The sequence below is a fragment of the Lygodium microphyllum genome, chromosome 1, assembly GCF_053477565.2.
Source record: "Lygodium microphyllum isolate KBCC chromosome 1, Lygodium_microphyllum_v1.1.10, whole genome shotgun sequence".
Lineage (NCBI taxonomy): Eukaryota > Viridiplantae > Streptophyta > Polypodiopsida > Schizaeales > Lygodiaceae > Lygodium > Lygodium microphyllum.
This window is the reverse complement of record NC_141135.1, coordinates 181,324,350-181,344,121: the sequence shown is the minus strand read 5'-3', so window position 1 is coordinate 181,344,121 and position 19,772 is coordinate 181,324,350. Positions and strand designations below refer to the sequence as shown.

At 37.9% G+C, this 19,772-nt stretch overlaps 1 protein-coding gene across 1 annotated transcript; it reads right to left on the bottom strand.

The window, feature by feature from the left end:
• Positions 1 to 385: 385 nt before the first annotated feature.
• Positions 386 to 1,249, bottom strand: LOC148042050 (protein ALTERED PHOSPHATE STARVATION RESPONSE 1-like). Its single transcript, XM_087661529.1, has 2 exons — positions 893 to 1,249; positions 386 to 775 (listed from the first exon to the last, which is right to left on the bottom strand). Exons 1-2 carry the CDS (start codon positions 1,247 to 1,249, stop codon positions 386 to 388), a joined length of 747 nt encoding a protein of 248 aa, XP_087517655.1.
• Positions 1,250 to 19,772: the final 18,523 nt, after the last annotated feature.

Sequence of the window (19,772 nt, the reverse complement as noted above, 5' to 3'; positions counted from 1 at the left end):
ATCTCTGTAATAGATTTATAGGTTGCAGACCTGTTATGACTCCAATGACCTGTGAACACACTGTCTATAATAGATTTACAGGTTGCAGACCTGTTATGACTCCAATGACCTGTGAACACACTGTCTGATTTTCTTGTTGTATTTCCAGGATTGATGACAACAACAACTCTGGCATTGATGCTTGTAGCAAAAGCAGCATCTAGCCATAGCCTTAACTCAGATATTTCTAGACTCCATCCACATCATGACTCCCTCCAAAAAGCAGAGATCAGCACCAAAGCAAAAAATAACTTGCAGCCCCTCAAAGGAAGCCGAGAAAGCTGACTCCCAAATGAGCACCTAGAAATAGTGTAAGACAATCTAAGAAAGCTTAACAATTCTCCTCTTAATCCTCCAAATCTGTTTGTGTGTCACCACCATCTTTGACAGAATTGTCCAACAACAAATACCCTCTTGCAGCTTGCTCAGCAAACATTGCTATGGAATCAAAAACCGTTGGAAGATTTTCTCTAAGCTTGTTAAGGGTTGCCTCTTTGGGGCTCTGCACTGCCCTTCGATGCCTATTCTTGTCATCCTCAGTAGTGGCTCTAGGTCTGTCAACCTCATGTCTCTTACCTAGTAGGGTCACTTTCAATTTCGAGTCAGTCCGAGCAGCCTTGTTAGTTTCATCTTCACTCTCCACATATTTTCTTTCCAACTTCTTCAGGAGGACTGTCTTGTGATGAAGGTCTCTTGCAGATCTTTCAGCCTCTTTCTTGAGGTCCAACTCCAATGACTATTCAGTTTCAAGAGAGTGCACCACTGTTGAGAAGTTATGAATACTGTCAACAGCACTCTCCTGCATGTCAAGATTATTAAGCTTGCTATGCCAAGTTTCAAGTAGAATACAAACTTGGCTTTTCTCAGTAGCATCATCCTCATTTGGCTTTCGTCCTTTTGGTCCATTATGGCATAGCGCATACCATTCATGTAAAGTCTCAATATATTCCTTCTGACTTTCAATCCATCGTTGAAAGTAATGTTGCCACTTCTCAAGTTCATGTTCTAATTCGATCGTTGCCTTCTTGTGCGCTTCACTAGCTTCATTTCTTGCCACTAAGTTTTCAAGTGTGTGCCTCTCCAAGGTAACATCTCGTTGAGCCCTATGACATTCCAACATCTCCTTCCACATAACAATTAACCTGGAGCCTTGGACATCCATATGCTCCTTGGCATCTTTTACAAACCTTATTGTCACAATGGCTTTCATTTGAAATGAATCATGTTAATGTACTCTCATGTTCATCATTATGCTGCCCAGCTCCATGGGGGCTGTAGGTGTGCTTTTGGGTGAATATCAAATCATCTACTACACAATGAGGTTTGATCTCCAACCCACGCAAAACAAAATGCAAACACGACGACTAAGTATGCACAAAGTAACAAATGTCACACACACAAACTTTTTGGTGGATTCCACACCTTGGATGTGCAGGAGCACAACAACGTCCGAATTCTGAGCTAGGAGGATTGAGGATAATGAAGTGGTCTCATAGTAACTTGGGTCAAATTGAAGTATATTGATTATACATCATTTCTTAGTCAATGTCATAAAACAATTGCCATAACAAGTGACCTAAACTCAATGAGAAAACCACTTTTACAATAATGAACTCGAGGAATGGCAATTTTTCTTAAGCTCATCAAATATTAACTAATTGGTGGTTTAGATAATAGAAGCATAAGAAGGAATAAGTCAACATAACTACAATTTTTTCTTAGGGAGAGTCTTAGCATATTCATCTTCAATCAAGAGATGTTTTTAGTAGAGGTGCTCACTCTCTTCCCAAATGGAATGCCATTTGGATGCAACTTGAATCATCTCATTGTTAAGTAATTCCAAAATGAATCATGGAAAAAAGCTTAGCATAAGTGGTGAATATGTCATCAAATTAGAATAGCCATTCTACTTCGGAGAGGAGTTGTAAGTTTTTACTAAATGAGTAACCATACTACTTAGTGGTTGACATAACATCAAAGGTTGGAGGCTAGAAGGAGGATCAAATTTAGTAGGGATAGTTTGGAGATGAGTCTAGATAGATATCTCTGAAGGGTTCGAGGAGTTAGTTAACTCAACTTGGTATGACTGGTGGGTTGAGATAGTGGGGACATTAGTAGCTTCAATTGTAGGATGTAGAGTCTCAACTCTAATACTTTCTACTACTATTTCTCATCCTTGGAATAAACCATTCATAAGAATCAAGATTGTATTGCAATGAAGCATGGCCATCAAGAAGTTATGGATCATAGGTAAGGTAGAAGACATATCTAGTGACATCAATCATCATATTACTTTGTTTCAATTGACTTGTAATGTGTAATGAAGCATGGACATCAAGAAGTTATTTATCATAGGTAAGGTATAAGACGTATCTAGTGACATCAATCATCATATTGCTTTGTCCCAATCGACTTGTAATGTGTAGATATTCCATGGAAACTAGTTTGTCACACAAGGGATTAAGTTGGAATGTTTAAAAATGTTGACACTCTTAGAGATATAGGGGCTACATATGTCAAATCATGTAGAGAAGTCCAGAATGTCTTTCTTTGCTCAGTAATAGTCATAAAAAAGACTACTATCTCTTGTAGCTAAACCCTGACTAGAATACCATTTTCTTTCAACTTACTTCGAACTTTCACTTTTTGGATCAATGCCATGTAAATGGGAAGTACAACACTTTTATTAAAAAAATTGGGAAGTTTACGTGAGAATTTTTCCTAGATGGGATTGCTTTTATGATTATTCGAGAGTTCTTGTTCTTCCCAAGTGGGATGCCACTAGTGTTGGAGGGTTACTCCATCCACCATGGCTCACTCATTCATTGCTTCTGTTTGCTCATGCTCTCACTCAGGCTTCTCCCTTCAAGTGGTATTAGAGCTCATATTGAGGAGCTTCACGCACTATTGCTCAGCCTGGTTTGAATATTTATAGCCCATTCATTCATAGTAGCCATGGATTTTGCTTGCAAGATATGCATTTCATGGTCTTTTTCTTCTCGTTTGATCAGACCTTCTTCAAGTTATTCATTGAGCTCCCCCTGAGATTTCTTGCACCACATTTACTCTAGCTACAACAGCAATATCCTAGTAGTAGGAGCAACATGATTTGTGCTTGTTGCTACTGATGGCCCCATTTTTTATCAAGTTGACCTCTTGTTGAGCTCTCTAACACCCTTGGCTACCTTGGCACTCATATCGGACACTCCCAGTATTGGATCTTTGGCTTCAGGTATTGATTTGACTACCTACTTTCTGTCATTTGCTATAATATATAGCATACATGTTGTTTACTCCTTGCAGGATAGACATGTTTTCTATTTACTCCGTAAGACAAAGCACTATTTACTCTATGAAGAATAGACATGCTATTCGTTGTGTTGTAGGAAAGACCTATTATTCATTGCATTGATGACAGACATGTTGTTTTTGTATTCAAGATAGACCTATGCTAACTATTGTATAGGATATACTTACTATATACTGTCAAAGCAAGCTATTTGATTATGAAAGTCTATGCCTATTGCCATTTGATGATATTTGGGTACTTTAGTGGATGTATGACATTGATGTCATGCACTCAAATATTCTTATGGAATGCCTTGAGTTTCATATTTAATCTTGGTTACATGCCTTGGAGATTTAATTAGTTGCTATAGTGATCATTCACTTACAAGCTTAAAGATTCTATTTGGCTTTATGCTCTTGGCTCTACACTTGATGTATTTGAGATCTTGGAGGCCATGTACTTGATGTTCTAAGCTTGCATTTCTTATTTGGCATTTGGTTTTATTCCATGGGACTCACTTGACCTACTTAGCTATTTTGAATTTCAGTAGAGCTTTCGATTAATGTAGTTGAGCTTACTTCAACGAGTCCATTGGGACTTAGTTTAGTTACGTTGTCAAGCATTTTTTCGAAAACTGAAAACCCCTAGTCAAATTGTAGTTAGGTTTGATTTTTGCTAGCTTACTTATTTGAGTGACAGTTTGTTTTGTGATTTCGTAGTTGGATTTCTTGTGTTTGTTTAGCCTAGGATTTACTTCTGTCAGTTTGTTTGATTTTTTGAGTGTGAAACTTGATAGCCTTGGTCGAGCTTGGTATTTTTTTGGACAGGATGAAGCTTGTGTTTGTCAATAGCTACTGAACATTGAGAAACTAGGTATGTTTTCTTGTCGAGACTCTTGCACATCACATGGATAATGGATTCACGAGCACTCCACATTGCACTTGTTGATGCACTACACTCGGGGGTCGTCTCCTGTTCTTATCAATTATGCACGCTTTGCACCATCATTGAGCACTTGCACGGCATGAGGTCCACTGCAGCTATATGCAGTACATTTTAGATGCACACGCACATGAGAGAGCACCTGTCATTGAGCACACACATTTCTTGCACGCACGATATTTGGGATGCTCATCACAAAGTTAGGAACCTCTGGTTGAGTGTGTAAGGAGGTTGGGTGAGTTAGAGGGTCGTGTAGGACGCCACCAATTATGAGATGGGTTGTTCTTATCTGGTCAACATCTTGAGGACCATCATTTTATTGAGAGATTGTGACAATTGGATGGGATGAGCAGAGTATATCATATCTTTTTGAAGAGATTTGAGATGTAATGATAAGGAATTAAATAATCAAGGAACTGTGTTTGCATTTTGCATGACACACTAGCACATCTAGATAGGCTAGGCACAGTTCTTCCAATGCATCCATATTTTTTGTGTAAGCATTGTTTGAATGGTAGCATGTCATGGATTCGATCAATTGCATATTATTCTAAATCATGTATGGTTGTGCACGGAGTTCTCTTTCATAGCATATTTCTGCTAGGGCACACTGCATAAAAAACAAGTTCATGTCCAAAGAATATTCATTTTGAAGACTCAAGGATCAAAGGAAAAAGGTCGTATGTTTTACATTGTCATTGTGTATTTCTTAAAGAAAAAGAGGACATGTGTGGTGAAAGTGTGTGCAATTACAATCACAATAGGCCAAGGAAGGGAATAAGTCGTTGATGCCAAGAGGCATATTCCACGGTGGATTCCGTGCCACGGTGGATTCCGTGAGGTTTTATGGTGGATTTCGTAATAAATTAAGGTTAGGATTTATTTCTAACCATTTGATTTATTTATGTAGCTGAAGACTGCTAGGTATTCACTTTTGTCGGTTTAATTGTATTATTTTACTAACGATTGTGAATGCTTCAGTTGATGTGTAGAGATAGCAGCAGTGGCGGAGGAAAGCATTGGAGTCTAGCGGCTATACGACATTTTGACTATATTTTGATAGGCGCCACGCCTATATTTTGTTATGTCTATTGAGACATTGATTATCGATTATTATTTTGTATGCGCTTATGCGCCCGGATATGTTATTTCTATTTGGACATTGAGATTGGGCGTGCCAGACTCTATGGGCACTGTCCATTAGCTTTATTTTCCTATTTTTGTAGAAAGCAAACTCAAAAGCTAAAAGCTTGTCATATTTTTGTAATTGGGCTATTATTGAGCATGAAGATTGAAAATATACATTAAATACATGCTTTGTGAAGCGCTCACACAAGGCATGGGGGAGATTGAACCCAATTTGTCTCTTGCATCTTGTCGTGCATGCTTTTACATGGTTTTTTGTGCAAAAAGGTAGAGTTCTTTGTTCTTGGGGACCTTCCGGGATTCACCATGTGAGCTATCTGCGACCGATCTGCGTACCAGTGGTATCAGAGCGGAGCAGAGATCAAGAGCTTCCAATCGCTACCAATCTCGGGCGAAGGCGGAGCTCCAGGAACTAACGGGCTCTACAGTCAATCTTGTCGCGAACCGTCGATACAGGCAGACTTCTGGCGATCAAACACCCCTGTTTCCACTGTCAGATCGAGAAGGACCAGGATCTGCAGGCGGAGGACCACGCATTCATCTCCATCAACAAGTCGTGGACAAACAGTGAGGAAAATTTCATATTTCTTTTCTATCTCAAGTTTAAGCTTGAGTTAAGCTTTAGGAGAAAAGCTTAATACTTCAAAAACTTCATCACGAGCTGTATGAGTGGGTCCGAAATTTCCGCGACGGCATCAAATTCATACTCTTGTCCTCCACGATTTGCGTCGTTTTCTGACGATTCCTCCTCCATTAAAAGCCTAAGCTACTAAGCTTAAACCATTAAGCTTTTTGCAAGTCAGTTAAGGCAAACAAGTCCATAAACTCCAGGTCATGCGTTGCCAAAGTCAAGTTCTACAAGTCAGGTATAATCAAGTTCTGCAAGTTCTGCAAGTCGGCCTAAGTTCAGCAAGTCAACAACTCTGCAAGTCTGCTAAGTCTGCAACTCTGCAAGTCAGACTAAATTAGAATTGACTAGTGCTTAAAACTCCTAGAAGACTTGTTCGTATGCAAAAACTCTGAACTGGAAAGTTGTTCGCAGCAAGCTGTTCTACCTATCTACAAGTTCGTTGAAGTACTTTCAGCAAACGGATACAGAAATATTGCAGATTTTCAGAAAATATACAAAGAAATACCCAAAAATACATAGCCTTGTAACCCCAAATTTGAGCTACGCTCATCCCGCTAACCTGATTTTGAGAGAGAAAGGTTTGTTGAGTTTTACAGGATGACTACCCCACATATAGATGATCCTATGGCTGAAGACGATCTACCTGAGCCTACCATGGAACAAAAGCTGGATCTAATCATGCTACAATTGGAAGAAGAGCGAAGAGCTAGGCAAGCATTGCAAGCGCAATTGACAAAACTACAAAGAGCGTCCATCGATAAAGAAGAGCCTCAAGCTGAAGATTTGATTCGACGTACCATCGACGCCACTCTTGAAGCACAAACCATTCGCAAGGAATCCAAGATAAGTAAACGAAGTTTCAAGTTTCGCACTTTTAATGGCATAAGAGAAGGAAAGACAGTTTTATCATTCATTAGCCAGTTTGATGACTATTTCCATGAGGAAACTTATCCCGAAAAAGATAAAATCAAGTGTGTTACTAATCATCTGATAGAGAGAACATCACTTTGGTGGACTGTAGTCCGCAAGAGCATAGAATGTCCTGCTACTTGGGAAGATTTCAAGAAGAAGTTCATGCAGAATTTCCTTCCACCGCAATTTCATGAGAAGGCTATCAAACAATGGGATTTACTTCAACAGCGAGATCGTGAGCCTATTCCACAGTATACAGAGCGTTTTTGGAATGCACTCCTACAGCTACGCATGCTTGAAGACGTACCAAAGACGACACATAAGCGGAAGTATATGTCTGGACTTCTTGGACATTACTACGATGAAGTGAACATGTTCAAGCCTGCTACCCTTGAAGACGCCATCTCCTTAGCTCACGACACTGAAGATAAGTTACGCGGAAGAGATCGACGACCACAGCCATTCCAAGCCAATGGTAATTATGGATCTAAACAATTCAATTCCAATTTTAGAAGGTTTAATCCAGGTCGTTTCTCATCACCATCTTTCCGCAAGAATTGGCCTAAACCACCTGCATTACCATCCACTGTCAATCCAAATTCTAAGCCTATTCCACAAGCAAATCCAAATGTACCCAGACTTCCAGCCATTGCAAATAATGTGACCAAAGCCAAGCCAATAGTATGCTATAAGTATCACCAGCCAGGGCATCTCGCAGTAAATTGTCATTCAAAGAAGGCACCAGCACATATCAATTACCTTGGAGCCATGGACGAAGACGAGCATGAGGATATGCTGGATTTCACTGAAGAAGAGGATGATATTACTACTACTTCCGACACTTTACCAGGTATGCCTACTCCACATTCATTGTTGACTATGAAATGTATGGTGCATGGAAAAGAAAGAACTATATTGCATGATGACGGTAGTACCCATGACTTTATTTCAGCAAAATTGGTAAAGGAATTGAAATTGCATACTGTACCTATGCATTATCACATAAAAGCTGCATTTTTAGGCACTAGGTACAATGGCACACAAGAAGTACAAGATTTAGAAATTCAAATTGGTTCATATATTGAAAGAAGAAATTTCTTAGTTGTCCCATTACAATCAAGCGACATTATTCTAGGAATGCCATGGAGACACTAGCATAATCCAAATATAGATTATTCTACGCACACAATGAATATTAATTTTCAAGGAAAATCTATTACATTATATGGTATGCATGCATCTCATATTTTTCCACTGCTTTCGCATACTCAAGCAAAACGTGCACTACGCAAGAATACTAAATCATATCTCATTTGGGTGAATGAACTGCACGCAAAGGAAAATCATATACACCCTAGGCATAAGGAATTTCTTGCATATTTTAAGGACTGTTTTGCAGAAGACCTATCACCAGGTTTACCACCTTCACGTCCAGAAGACCATAAGATTCATCTAATACCCGGCACACAACCACCTTGCAAAGCACCATATAGGCACAATCAAATAGAGCAAAAAGAAATCCAGATTCAAGTTGAAGAATTACTAAATAGAGGCCTAATTCGACCTAGCAGTTCCCCATTCGGTGCACCTGTACTCCTAGTCAAGAAAAAGAATAATACCTATCGTATGTGTATTGACTACCGAGCATTAAATAAGATCACTGTTAAGAATATGTATCCTATACCTAGAGTTGATGACCTTATGGACAAACTGCAAGGATCTTCTATATTTAGTAAAATCGACCTTAAGTCTGGATATCATCAGGTGAGGCTAGATAGATCTGACATATTTAAGACTGCATTCAGAACACAGTTTGGCCATTACGAATTCTTAGTCATGCCATTCGGATTAACTAATGCACCTGCTACTTTCAGTAGAATGATGAACCGTATTTTTCTGAAATATCAATATTGTGTAATTGTTTTCTTTGATGATATTTTAGTGTTCAGTCAAAGTGAAAAAGAGCATTATGAGCATTTATCATTAGTTTTTCAATTACTGAAAGAAAATCAATTGTTTGCAAATCCTGAAAAGAGTGAATTCTTTAAGACAGAAATAGAATATTTAGGTCATATTGTATCAAAAGAAGGAATTAAAGTTGATCCTAAGAAAATTAATGCAATATTGCATTGGCCTGTTCCTAAAAATGTACACGAATTATGCTCATTCCTTGGTCTTGCTAGTTTTTATAGGAAGTTTGTACGTAATTTCTCATTACTTGCTTTACCATTAACCAAACTTCTTAAGAAAGGAATTGTTTATCAATGGACTGAAACTCAGCAGAAATCCTTTGACTTACTAAAACGTGCATTAACTAATGCCCCTATTTTACAATTGCCTGACTTTAATAGACCATTCTTTCTAGTTGTGACCGATGCTAGCGGATCAGGAATAGGAGCCGTATTAATGCAAGACAATCATCCAATAGCATATTCTAGTTCTAAGCTGAAACCCTCTGAGCTCAAATATTCCACTTATGACAAGGAACTGTTAGCAGTTGTACAAGCATTAAAACAATGGAAGCATTATTTAATGGGTTCAGAATTCATGATAAAGACTGACCAGCAAAGCATTAGACATCTACTTAGCCAACCCCAAATTTCTGACCGTCATATCAAATGGGCTTCCTTCATTCAAAGTTTTCATCCTATCATTCAATACCAACCTGGAAAAGAAAATGTAGTTGCTGATGCATTGAGTAGAAGACCTGCAATTCATAATATTTCCATCATATCTTTTGATTCTTTGATTGCTATGAAAGACACATATCACCAAGATATTACTTTTCATTCTGATTGGCAAAAATTAGTTCAAAATAATTTCATTCCTGTTGATTCATTATCATATAATGATGGATTTATGTTCTTTGAAAAGAGACTGTGTGTTACTATTCCATTCTGATCTTTTGTTTTGAATGAAATTCATTGTCCCCCATATCAAGGTCATAGAGGTATCATATCTACATTACGCATGTTAACTGAAGATTTTTATTGGCCGCATATGGATGCAGATGTATCTAATTTCGTTTCTGAATGTTTGATTTGTCAAAGAATAAAGAGACATCATGGTAAACCGTATGGATTATTAATGCCTTTGTCTATTTCATCTAAACCTTGGGAACATATATCTATGGATTTCATTACTGGTTTACCAAATACTAAATCTAACCATGACATGATTTGGACAATTGTAGATAGATTTAGTAAGCAAGCATATTTCATTGCATGTAAGAAAACTTTAACAGCATCACAAGCAGCACAGTTATTTCTGAAAACTGTTTTTACTAACCATGGATTGCCAAAAGTGATTATTTCAGATCGAGATTCTAGATTTTGTAATAATTTTTGGATTACACTGTTTGCCAATCTAGGCACAAAGATTGATTTCTCATCTGCATTTCATCCAGAAACAAATGGACAAACAGAAGCCACAAATAGCACTATTTTAGATCTTTTACATGCATACACTATCTCTAAACCTCAGACATGGGATACTCATTTACATTTATTACAGTTTGCATACAACAATACGCCGCACACATCTACAAAGAAAGCACCTTTTGAAGTCATTTATGGACATAGATTATCTACACCTATTGCATCTTTGTCTAATAGAATTCAGAGTGCTGATGATATTGCTACTATGCATAATAGTATTTTTTATGAGGTTAAGGATATGATTGCTAAAGCCCAACAATCATATACCAAACAAGCCAACAAGAAAAGACAAGCTATGAATTTCAAAGTTGATGATTATGTTTGGCTTAGAATAGAAAAGCGTAGACTGCAAAGTGTAGATAGATATCCAGTTGTCAAATTAGCTCCTAGATTCTATGGACCATTTAGAATTATTCATAAGATTAATTATAATGCCTTCAAGTTAGAATTGCCATCTCATTGGAAAATTCATAATACATTTCACATAAGTTTATTGAGACCATTTAGAGGCCAATTACCTATCCACCCTGTTTACGAAAACCCACCTTTACTAGAAGAAGAGACTGAAATACTTGAACCAGAAACCATCATAGACACTGACTACATGACCACTAGAACTGGCCGAAGGTATTCTAGATATCTAGTAAAATTTAAGAACCATCCTGTAGAGGAAGCACAATGGATGCACGCTAGAGACTTAAATGCTTTCCCCACTCTGTTAGCTCCACATTGAGCTAATAGCAATTGAGGTCAATTGCTATCCCACCCCGGGGGTATGATGCCAGGAGGCATATTCCACGGTGGATTCCGTGCCACGGTGGATTCCGTGAGGTTTTACGGTGGATTCCGTAAACTTAGATGACCAGGGCTCATACACAAAGAGGATTCTTTGTGCGAGAAGTTGATGGGGACGCCTGTCCTTTTCGGGCGTTTCATTAATTTAGTGTGTACATGGGTGATTCCATAGCGGGTGATTCCGCAAAATGCATATTAAATTAATAAACGTTTATGAGTTTAGAGTGCGCACTCGTAATAAATTAAGGTTAGGATTTATTTCTAACCATTTGATTTATTTATGTAGCTGAAGACTGCTAGGTATTCACTTTTGTCGGTTTAATTGTATTATTTTACTAACGATTGTGAATGCTTCAGTTGATGTGTAGAGATAGCAGCAGTGGCGGAGGAAAGCATTGGAGTTTAGCGGGTATTCAACATTTGGACTATATTTTGATAGGCGCCACGCCTATATTTTGTTATGTCTATTGAGACATTGATTATCGATTATTATTTTGTACGCGCTTATGCACCCGGATATGTTATTTCTATTTGGACATTGAGATTGGGTGTGCCAGACTCTATGGGCACCGTCCATTAGCTTTATTTTCCTATTTTTGTAGAAAGCAAACTCAAAAGCTAAAAGCTTGTCATATTTTTGTAATTGGGCTATTATTGAGCATGAAGATTGAAAATATACATTAAATACATGCTTTGTGAAGCACTCACACAAGGCATGGGGGAGATTGAACCCAATTTGTCTCTTGCCTCTTGTTGTGCATGCTAATACATGGTTTTTTGTGCAAAAAGGTAGAGTTCTTTGTTCTTGGGGACCTTCCGGGATTCACCACGTGAGCTATCTGCGACCGATCTGCACACCAGTCGTCCAAGATAAAAGATGGAGAAAAATGATGCGATTTACGAATATCAATATTTTTGTCCAATTTTGACAAATTTTTGTAATTCTACTCTCATTGTCTTGTTGCCCAGATGTGTTCCAATCATTTTGAGTACCCAAATGACTATATTCGGAGTTCAAATGATGAAGTTATGATCCAAACAAGTTGCAAACATGCATAAAGCAGAAAAAAACAAAAATAATGAAAAGTAGTAGAAAAGCAAAAGCTAAAAGCTGAAAGCAAAAAGCCTAAATTTGTGTGTGAGTGTGGATAGAAAACTATATTAGGAGATGAGAATGGAGAGTTAAGGGCCTTCCCCCTTGATTACAATTGTATTTTGTGAGAGAGGAGAGAGGAGGGTCACATGCTAGAGCGAGCTCTTATCATGCTAATTTGAAAGTCGGAGCCTTTGGATGTCGAAGCACCGAGCATCAAATCATGATTGTTAAGGTACGAGAATATTTTTTCATTTAGTTTGTTTTCAAATTGTTGGATTTTTTTTGTTGAGTTGTGGTTGGGTGATGCTCTACCCAAATTAGGGTTTTAGTTATTTGAGCTACAAGAGGCAATTCTTTATTGTTTTGTTTTTCGTGGTGTATTGTCAAATATTTGAATTTTTCAAGTTGTATTGTGCATCCAACAAAGTCAATTACCCCAATCGGCACTCCTTAACGTCTCTTTATCAGGTTGTGAGTGAGGCTTGCTCTCGATCACCGCTCACGTAACATCTCTTTTTTGGTGCCCCCGTTGAGGAGTGCTGAAATCAACATTGTTGTTGTTTTGAATATGAGTTTGTTTTGATTTCTTATGAGTGTTGAAAATGGCTAATGATTTTCCTGAGTCCCATGGTAATCATATTGAAGATCCCAAAAGATTTTTAGAAAAAATAGAGCTATGTTGTTTGATAGGGAGAGTGACCAATCCTGAGGCTAAACTCCATATTCTTAGGTATCAATTGCAGGGAGAAGCACGAAATTGGTTGCTTGACTTTGAGAGAAGCTTTAAATTCAAGAGACAGAAATTGGACTATGAGACTATTAAAAATGCATTTCTATCTAGGTTTAAAAAAAGAGAAAGTCAATGTGAAATATTGGCAAAAATAGAAACTTGTGTTCAAAAAGATGATCAATGTGTTGAGGAATTTATAAGGGAGTTTGAAAGATTGTGGAATCGATGGAGTTTAACATTGTTAGAAGGTGAGATAGCCCCAGTTATGTTGAAGATAATGTATTTTGTAAATGGGTTGATATTAGAAGATTGGAGAGTGAAATTAGAGGTAAAAAACCCTAAGACTTTTGAGGAAGTAGTGAAGATAGCTCAATATCAAGAGAGGAAGACCAAAAGAAAAAAAGAGTTAGGGTTTGATGAACCAAGAGAAAGGTTGAGTTCAAGGCGAGTTGAGAGAAAAGTTTTTGAGGAGAAGAGAGTTAGTTATGCCTATCCTGAGAGAGGTATACTATATTCTCTATTTAGGAGAGATGAGTTGACTTGTGAGAAATCAATTAAAGTATATGAGGAGAAACTCCCTAGGGTGGTTGAGGAGAAAATTACTTGTTTGACTGATTGGAGTGAAGAGTCTAGGAGTATGAATTCATACCCATGGACCATGGATACTTCTAAGTCAGTGATTAGTGATTTAACTAAAGAAGAGGGATCGACTGATGATACTTTGGAGATTGAGGACTATAAAGATGAGCTAGAGTTGGATTTGAGTTGTAAAGAAGAAAATGAGAGACCAAATTGTTTTAAGGACTAAGAGTTCTCATGTTCTTTGGGAGAGGATGAGAGTCAAGAAATTTTTGATATTTTTTATTAGAAAAGGTGTGATGAAAGTTTTTATAGTGATGGCAGTGTTGAAGAGAGTAAAGACAATTTAGAGAGTGAGTTTTTTTGCTTTGGTGATAGTATAGATGGATCTGATTGCTTGAAAGATGAAGAGAGAATAGAGGATGATTTTTTGAGTCTTTTGGAAAACTATGAGGGGGAGGGCTTAGAAACTGTAAGTTTTCAAGATGAAGTTAAGAGTTCGAATTTGTTGCCTAATGAGTTTGTGGAGATTTATTGTGAGTTTGGTTGTGAGTTTGTTGATCAAGAGAGTAGGGAGGTTTTAGGATCTAACTCATGTTGTGATTTTGGTGTTGGTGTTGTTGACTTAGTTGAGTCTTGTGAGTTGGTTGGTGATGTTTTGAGTATCCCTGGAGAGGCTTTTGTTAGTGGTGCTGATGATGTGGTTTTGAGTAGACCTAATCTCTTACTCCTTGATAGTTGTGTGGATAATTGTTTGGTTGTTTTAGGCAACAATGTTGAAGAGAAAACTTCATTTGATAGTCTTGTAGTTTCTTTGAATTCTCCAGAAGTTTTTGATGATTTTGATTAGGGTTTTGAGGATCTTGAGTGTGACATTGATGAGGATGTGAGAGAGAATTTGAGTAAGGCTTTAAAAATAATTGAGAATTTGAGGGGAGAGAGGTTTAAAATCAAGAAAATAGAGTTGGAAGAGTTTTATGAGGAGGTAGTTGGGGATTTGGTAGTTAAGGAGTCTTTGGTTGAGGTTTTAGACCCAAAATTGTTGTATTGTGAAGATGTTATTTGTGATGATGTAGAGGTGAAAGTTTCTTAAGTTTCTTGTGAGGTTTCTTGTAAGGATAATATGGAAGGTGTTTACCACTCTTTGTGTGTGAAAGACTTGATGGAGTCTTGTATTGTTGATGATGGAGTGACCCCATTTGTGGTATTTGTTAGTTTTTGTGGTGTTATGAGTCCGGAGTTGACTCCTTTTGATGTTGTGTTTGATTTGGATATTGAGTTGGGAGATCCTTACATAGTATATTTAGGAGAAGATCTAGATGAATCAGCAGATGAATTTGAGATTGGCAACAAAGAAATGGTCAAATCTTTATTTAGAGACTCTAAAAGTAACATGGTTTTTCCTAGGGAGGATGGGTGGGATATGAAGAATTTAGATTATGATTGGGATTTGAAGAATGTGGAGAATGATATATTTTCCTTAGATGGAGAGGACTATCTCAAGGATTTTGATGAGAATTTCATGGATGATTTTTGTCTACCTGTAAAGGAGTTGTTTGAGAGAAATATACCATTTGTGTTTATTGAGAAGATTCTCGATAGATCATTGGATTTGATTTTTGATTGGCTTATAAATGTTACATCATTTTATGAAAGCAACTGCTGCACAATGAATGTTTGCAGACTAGGGGGAGGGCTAAATATGTCAAGCATTTTTTCGAAAACTGAAAACCCCTAGTCAAATTGTAGTTAGGTTTGATTTTTGCTAGCTTACTTATTTGAGTGACTGTTTGTTTTGTTATTTCGTAGTTGGATTTCTTGTATTTGTTTAGCCTAGGATTTGTTTCTGTCATTTTATTTGATTTGTTGAGTGTGAAACTTGATAGCCTTGGTCGAGCTTGGTATTTTTTTGGAGAGGATGAAGCTTGTGTTTGTCAATAGTTACTGAACATTGAGAAACTAGGTATGTTTTCTTGTCGAGACTCTTGCACATCACATGGATAATGCATTCACGAGCACTTCACATTGCACTTGTTGATGCACTACACACTCGGGGGTCGTCTCCTGTTCTTATCAAATACTTCCATGCCATGGATTGGAATTATGCACGCTTTGCACCATCATTGAGCACTTGCACGATATGACGTCCGCTGCAGCTATATGCAGTACATTTTAGATGCACACGCACATGAGAGAGCACCTATCATTGAGCATGCACATTTCTTGCATGCATGATATTTGGGATGCTCATCACAAAGTTAGGAACCTCTGGTTGAGTGTGTAAGGAGGTTGGGTGAGTTAGAGGGTCGTGAAGGGTGCCACCAATTGTGAGATGAGTTGTTCTTATCTGGTCAATATCTTGAGGACCATCATTTTCTTGCGCGATTGTGAGAATTGGATGGGAGGAGCGGAGTATATTATATCTTTTTGAAGAGAGTTGAGATGTAAGGATAAGGATTTAAATAATCAAGAAACTATGTTTGCATTTTGCATGACGCACTAGCACATCTAGATAGGCTAGGCACAATTCTTCCAATGCATCCATATTTTTTGTGTGAGCATTGTTTGAATGGTAGCATGTCATGGATTCAATCAATTGCATATTATTCTAAACCATGTATAGTTGTGCAGGGAGTTCTCTTTCATAGCATATTCCTACTAGGGCACACTGCATAAAAAACAGGGTTCATGTCCAAAGAATATTCATTTTGAAGACTCAAGGATCAAAGAAAAAAGGTCGTACGTTTTACATCGTCATCGAGTATTTCTTAAAGAAAAAGAGGACATGTGTGGTGAAAGTGTGTGCAATTACAATAACAATAGGCCAAGGAAGGGAATAAGTCGTCCAAGATAAAAGATGGAGAAAAATGATGCGATTTATGGATATCAATATTTTTTCCCAATTTTGACAGATTTTCTTAATTCTGCCCACAAAGGCTTGTCAACCAAATGCGTTCCAATCATTTTGAGTACCCGAACAACTAGTTCAAATGATGAAGTTATGATCCAAACAAGTTGCAAACAGGCATAAAGCAGAAAAAAACGAAAATAGTGAAAAGTAGTAGAAAAGAAAAAGCTAAAATCTAAAAGCAAAAAGCCTAAATTTGTGTGTGAGTGTGGATAGAAAACTATATAAGGAGATGAGAATGGAGAGTTAATGGCCTTGCCCCTTGATTACAATTGTATTTTGTGAGAGAGGAGAGAGGAGGGTCGCATGCTAGAGTTAGCTCTTATTATGCTAATTTGAAAGTCGGAGCCTTTGGATGTCAAAGCGTCGAGCGTCGGATCTTGGTTGTTAAGGTACGAGAATATTTTTTCACTTGGTTTGTTTTCAAATTGTTGGATTTTTTTTGTTCAGTTGTGGTTGTGTGATGCTCTACCCGAATTAGGGTTTTAGTTATTTGAGCTACAAGAGGCAATTCTTTATTGTTTTGTTTTTCGTGGTGTATTGTCAAATATTTGAATTTTTCAAGTTGTATTGTGCATCCAACAAAGTCAATTACCCCAACCAGCACTCCTTAACGTCTCATTATCGGGTTATGAGTGAGGTTTGCTCTCGATCACCGCTCACGTAACATCTCTTTTTTTCTCTTTTTTGGTGCCCCCACTGAGGAGCGCCGAAATTGACATTGTTGTTATTTTGAATGTGAGTTTGTTTTGATTTCTTGTGATTGTTAAAAATGGTTGATAATTTTCTTGAGTTCCATGATAATCATAGTGAAGATCCCGAAATATTTTTAGAAAAAATAGAGCTGTGTTGTTTGATAGAGAGAGTGACTAATCTTGAGGATAAACTCTAGATTTTTAGATATCAATTGCAGGGAGAAGCACGAAATTGGTTGTTTGACTTTGAGAGAAGCCTGCAGTTTAAGAGACAAAATTTGGACAATGAGACCATTAAAAATGCTTTTCTATCTAGGTTTAAAAAAAGAGAAAGTCAAAGTGAGATATGGGCAAAAATAGAAACTTGTGTTTAAAAAGATGATCAGTGTCTTGAGGATTTTGCTAGGGAGTTTGAAAGATTGTGGAATCAATGGAGTTTAACATTGTTAGAAGGTGAGATAGCCCCAGTAATGTTGAAGATAATGTATTTTGTAAATGGGTTAAAATTAGAAGATTGGAGAGAGAAATTAGAGGTAAAAAATCCTAAAACTTTTGAAGAAGCGGTAAAGATAGCTCAATATCAAGAGAGGAAGACCAAAAGTAAAAAAGAGTTAGGGTTTGATGATCCAAGGGAAAGGTTGAGTTCAAGGTGTGATGCTAGGAGGCATATGCCACGGTGGATTCCGTGAGGTTTTACGGTGGATTCCGTAAACTTTGATGACCGGGGCTCATACACAAAGTGGATTCTTTGTGCGAGAAGTTGATGGGGATGCCTGTCCTTTTCGGGCGTTTCATTAATTTAGTGTGTACATGGGTGATTCCATAGCGGGTGATTCCGCAAAATGCATATTAAATTAATTAACGTTTATAAGTTTAGAGTGCACACTCGTAATAAATTAAGGTTAGGATTTATTTCTAACCAGTTGATTTATTTATGTAGCTGAAGATTGCTAGGTATTCACTTTTGTCGATTTAATTGTATTATTTTAATAACGATTGTGAATGCTTCAGTTGATGTGTAGAGATAGCAGCAGTGGCGGAGGAAAGCATTGGAGGATAGCGAGTATTCGATTTATGGATTATATTTTGATAGGCGCCACGCCTATATTTTGTCACGCCTATTTATTGAGGCATCGGATATTTATTATTATTTTGTATGCACATGAGCGCACGATTGTGTTATTTCTATTTGGACATTGTATTGGGCGTGCCAGACTCTTTGGGCACCGTCCACTAGCTTTATTCCTATTTTGTGTTAAAGCAAACTCAAAAGATAAAAGCTTGCTATTTTGTAATTTGGGCTATTATTTGAGCTTGAAGATGAATAATACATAAAATACATGCTTTGTGGAGCACTCACACAAGGCATGGGGGGAGATTGCACCCAATTGGTCTCTTGCTCTTGTCGTTCATGCTTTTTACCTTATAATTTGTGCAAAAAGTAGAGTTCTATTATTCTTGGGGACCTTCCGGCATTCACTACGCGAGCGTACGGCATGCGATCTGTGCACCAGTGGTATCAGAGCGAAGCTGAGATCAAGAGTTTCCAATCGTTACCCATTTCGTGCGAAGGCGGAGCTCTTGGAATGATCGGGCTCTACAGTCAATCTCGTCGCGAACGGTCGATACAGGCAGATTTCTGGCAATCAAAAACCCCTGTTTCCATCATCGGATCGCGAAGGACCGGTCTGCAAAGGCGGAGGACCACTCCTACATCCCTCTCTTTAAGTCGTTTTGTATAGAGAAAAGAGTAACTTCCATATCTCTCATTAAGCTTCAAAGCTAAAGTTTACAAGTTATGAAGCTTAGTTAGAAGCTTTAAAAAGCTTTATCATCAAAATTCGTCACGTCTGGGACAAGAGGAGACCTCCGATTTTTGCACCGGCAGCAAAATGGCCCCCCCCACGAATTTCGCTGATTGGCTGTATTAAGCCATCAAGCTTAATCATTTAGGCAATAGTCACACAAGCTCTTCAATCTGGCAAGTCATAACTAACTTCAGGTCACACCAAACCAGTCAAGTTCAGCAAGTTCTAACAAGTCAAAGTTCTGCAAGTCTGACAAAGCAAGCAAGTTCTGCAAGTCAAAAAACTCTGCAAGACACATTAGTCTGGTATTCTGCAAGTCAGACAAGTCAACTGGAGTCAAAACTGACTTCTGTCTAAAACTCATAGAAGGGCTATTCCTGCGCAGAAACTCTGAACTGCAAAGTTATTCATGGAAAGGTACTCTACCCATACGCAGGTTTGTTGAAGCATTTTCAGCATACAAAGAAGGATAAAATGCAGATTTTCCAAAGATTGTGAAAGCCACACCCAAAAATACATAAGCCTTGTATTCCCGAACTTGAGCTACGCTCATCCCGCTAACTTGATTTTGAGTGAGAAAGGTCTTTTGAGTTTTGCAGGATGATGGAACCACATATGGATGATCTTATGGCTGAAGGCGACCTACCTGAGTCTACCATGGAGCAAAAGCTGGATTTAATCATGATGCAATTGGATGAAGAATGAAGGGCTAGGGAAGCATTGCAAGTTCAATTGGCAAATTTACAAAGATCGTCTACCGACAAA

Coding starts and splice junctions, on each gene's coding strand:
- LOC148042050 (XM_087661529.1), bottom strand. CDS start 1,249: ATGAAAGCCATTGTGACAATAAGGTTTGTAAAAGATGCCAAGGAGCAT. Junction 776..892: donor ATGCTACTGAGAAAAGCCAA/GTTTGTATTCTA, acceptor GAAACTGAATAG/TCATTGGAGTTGGACCTCAA.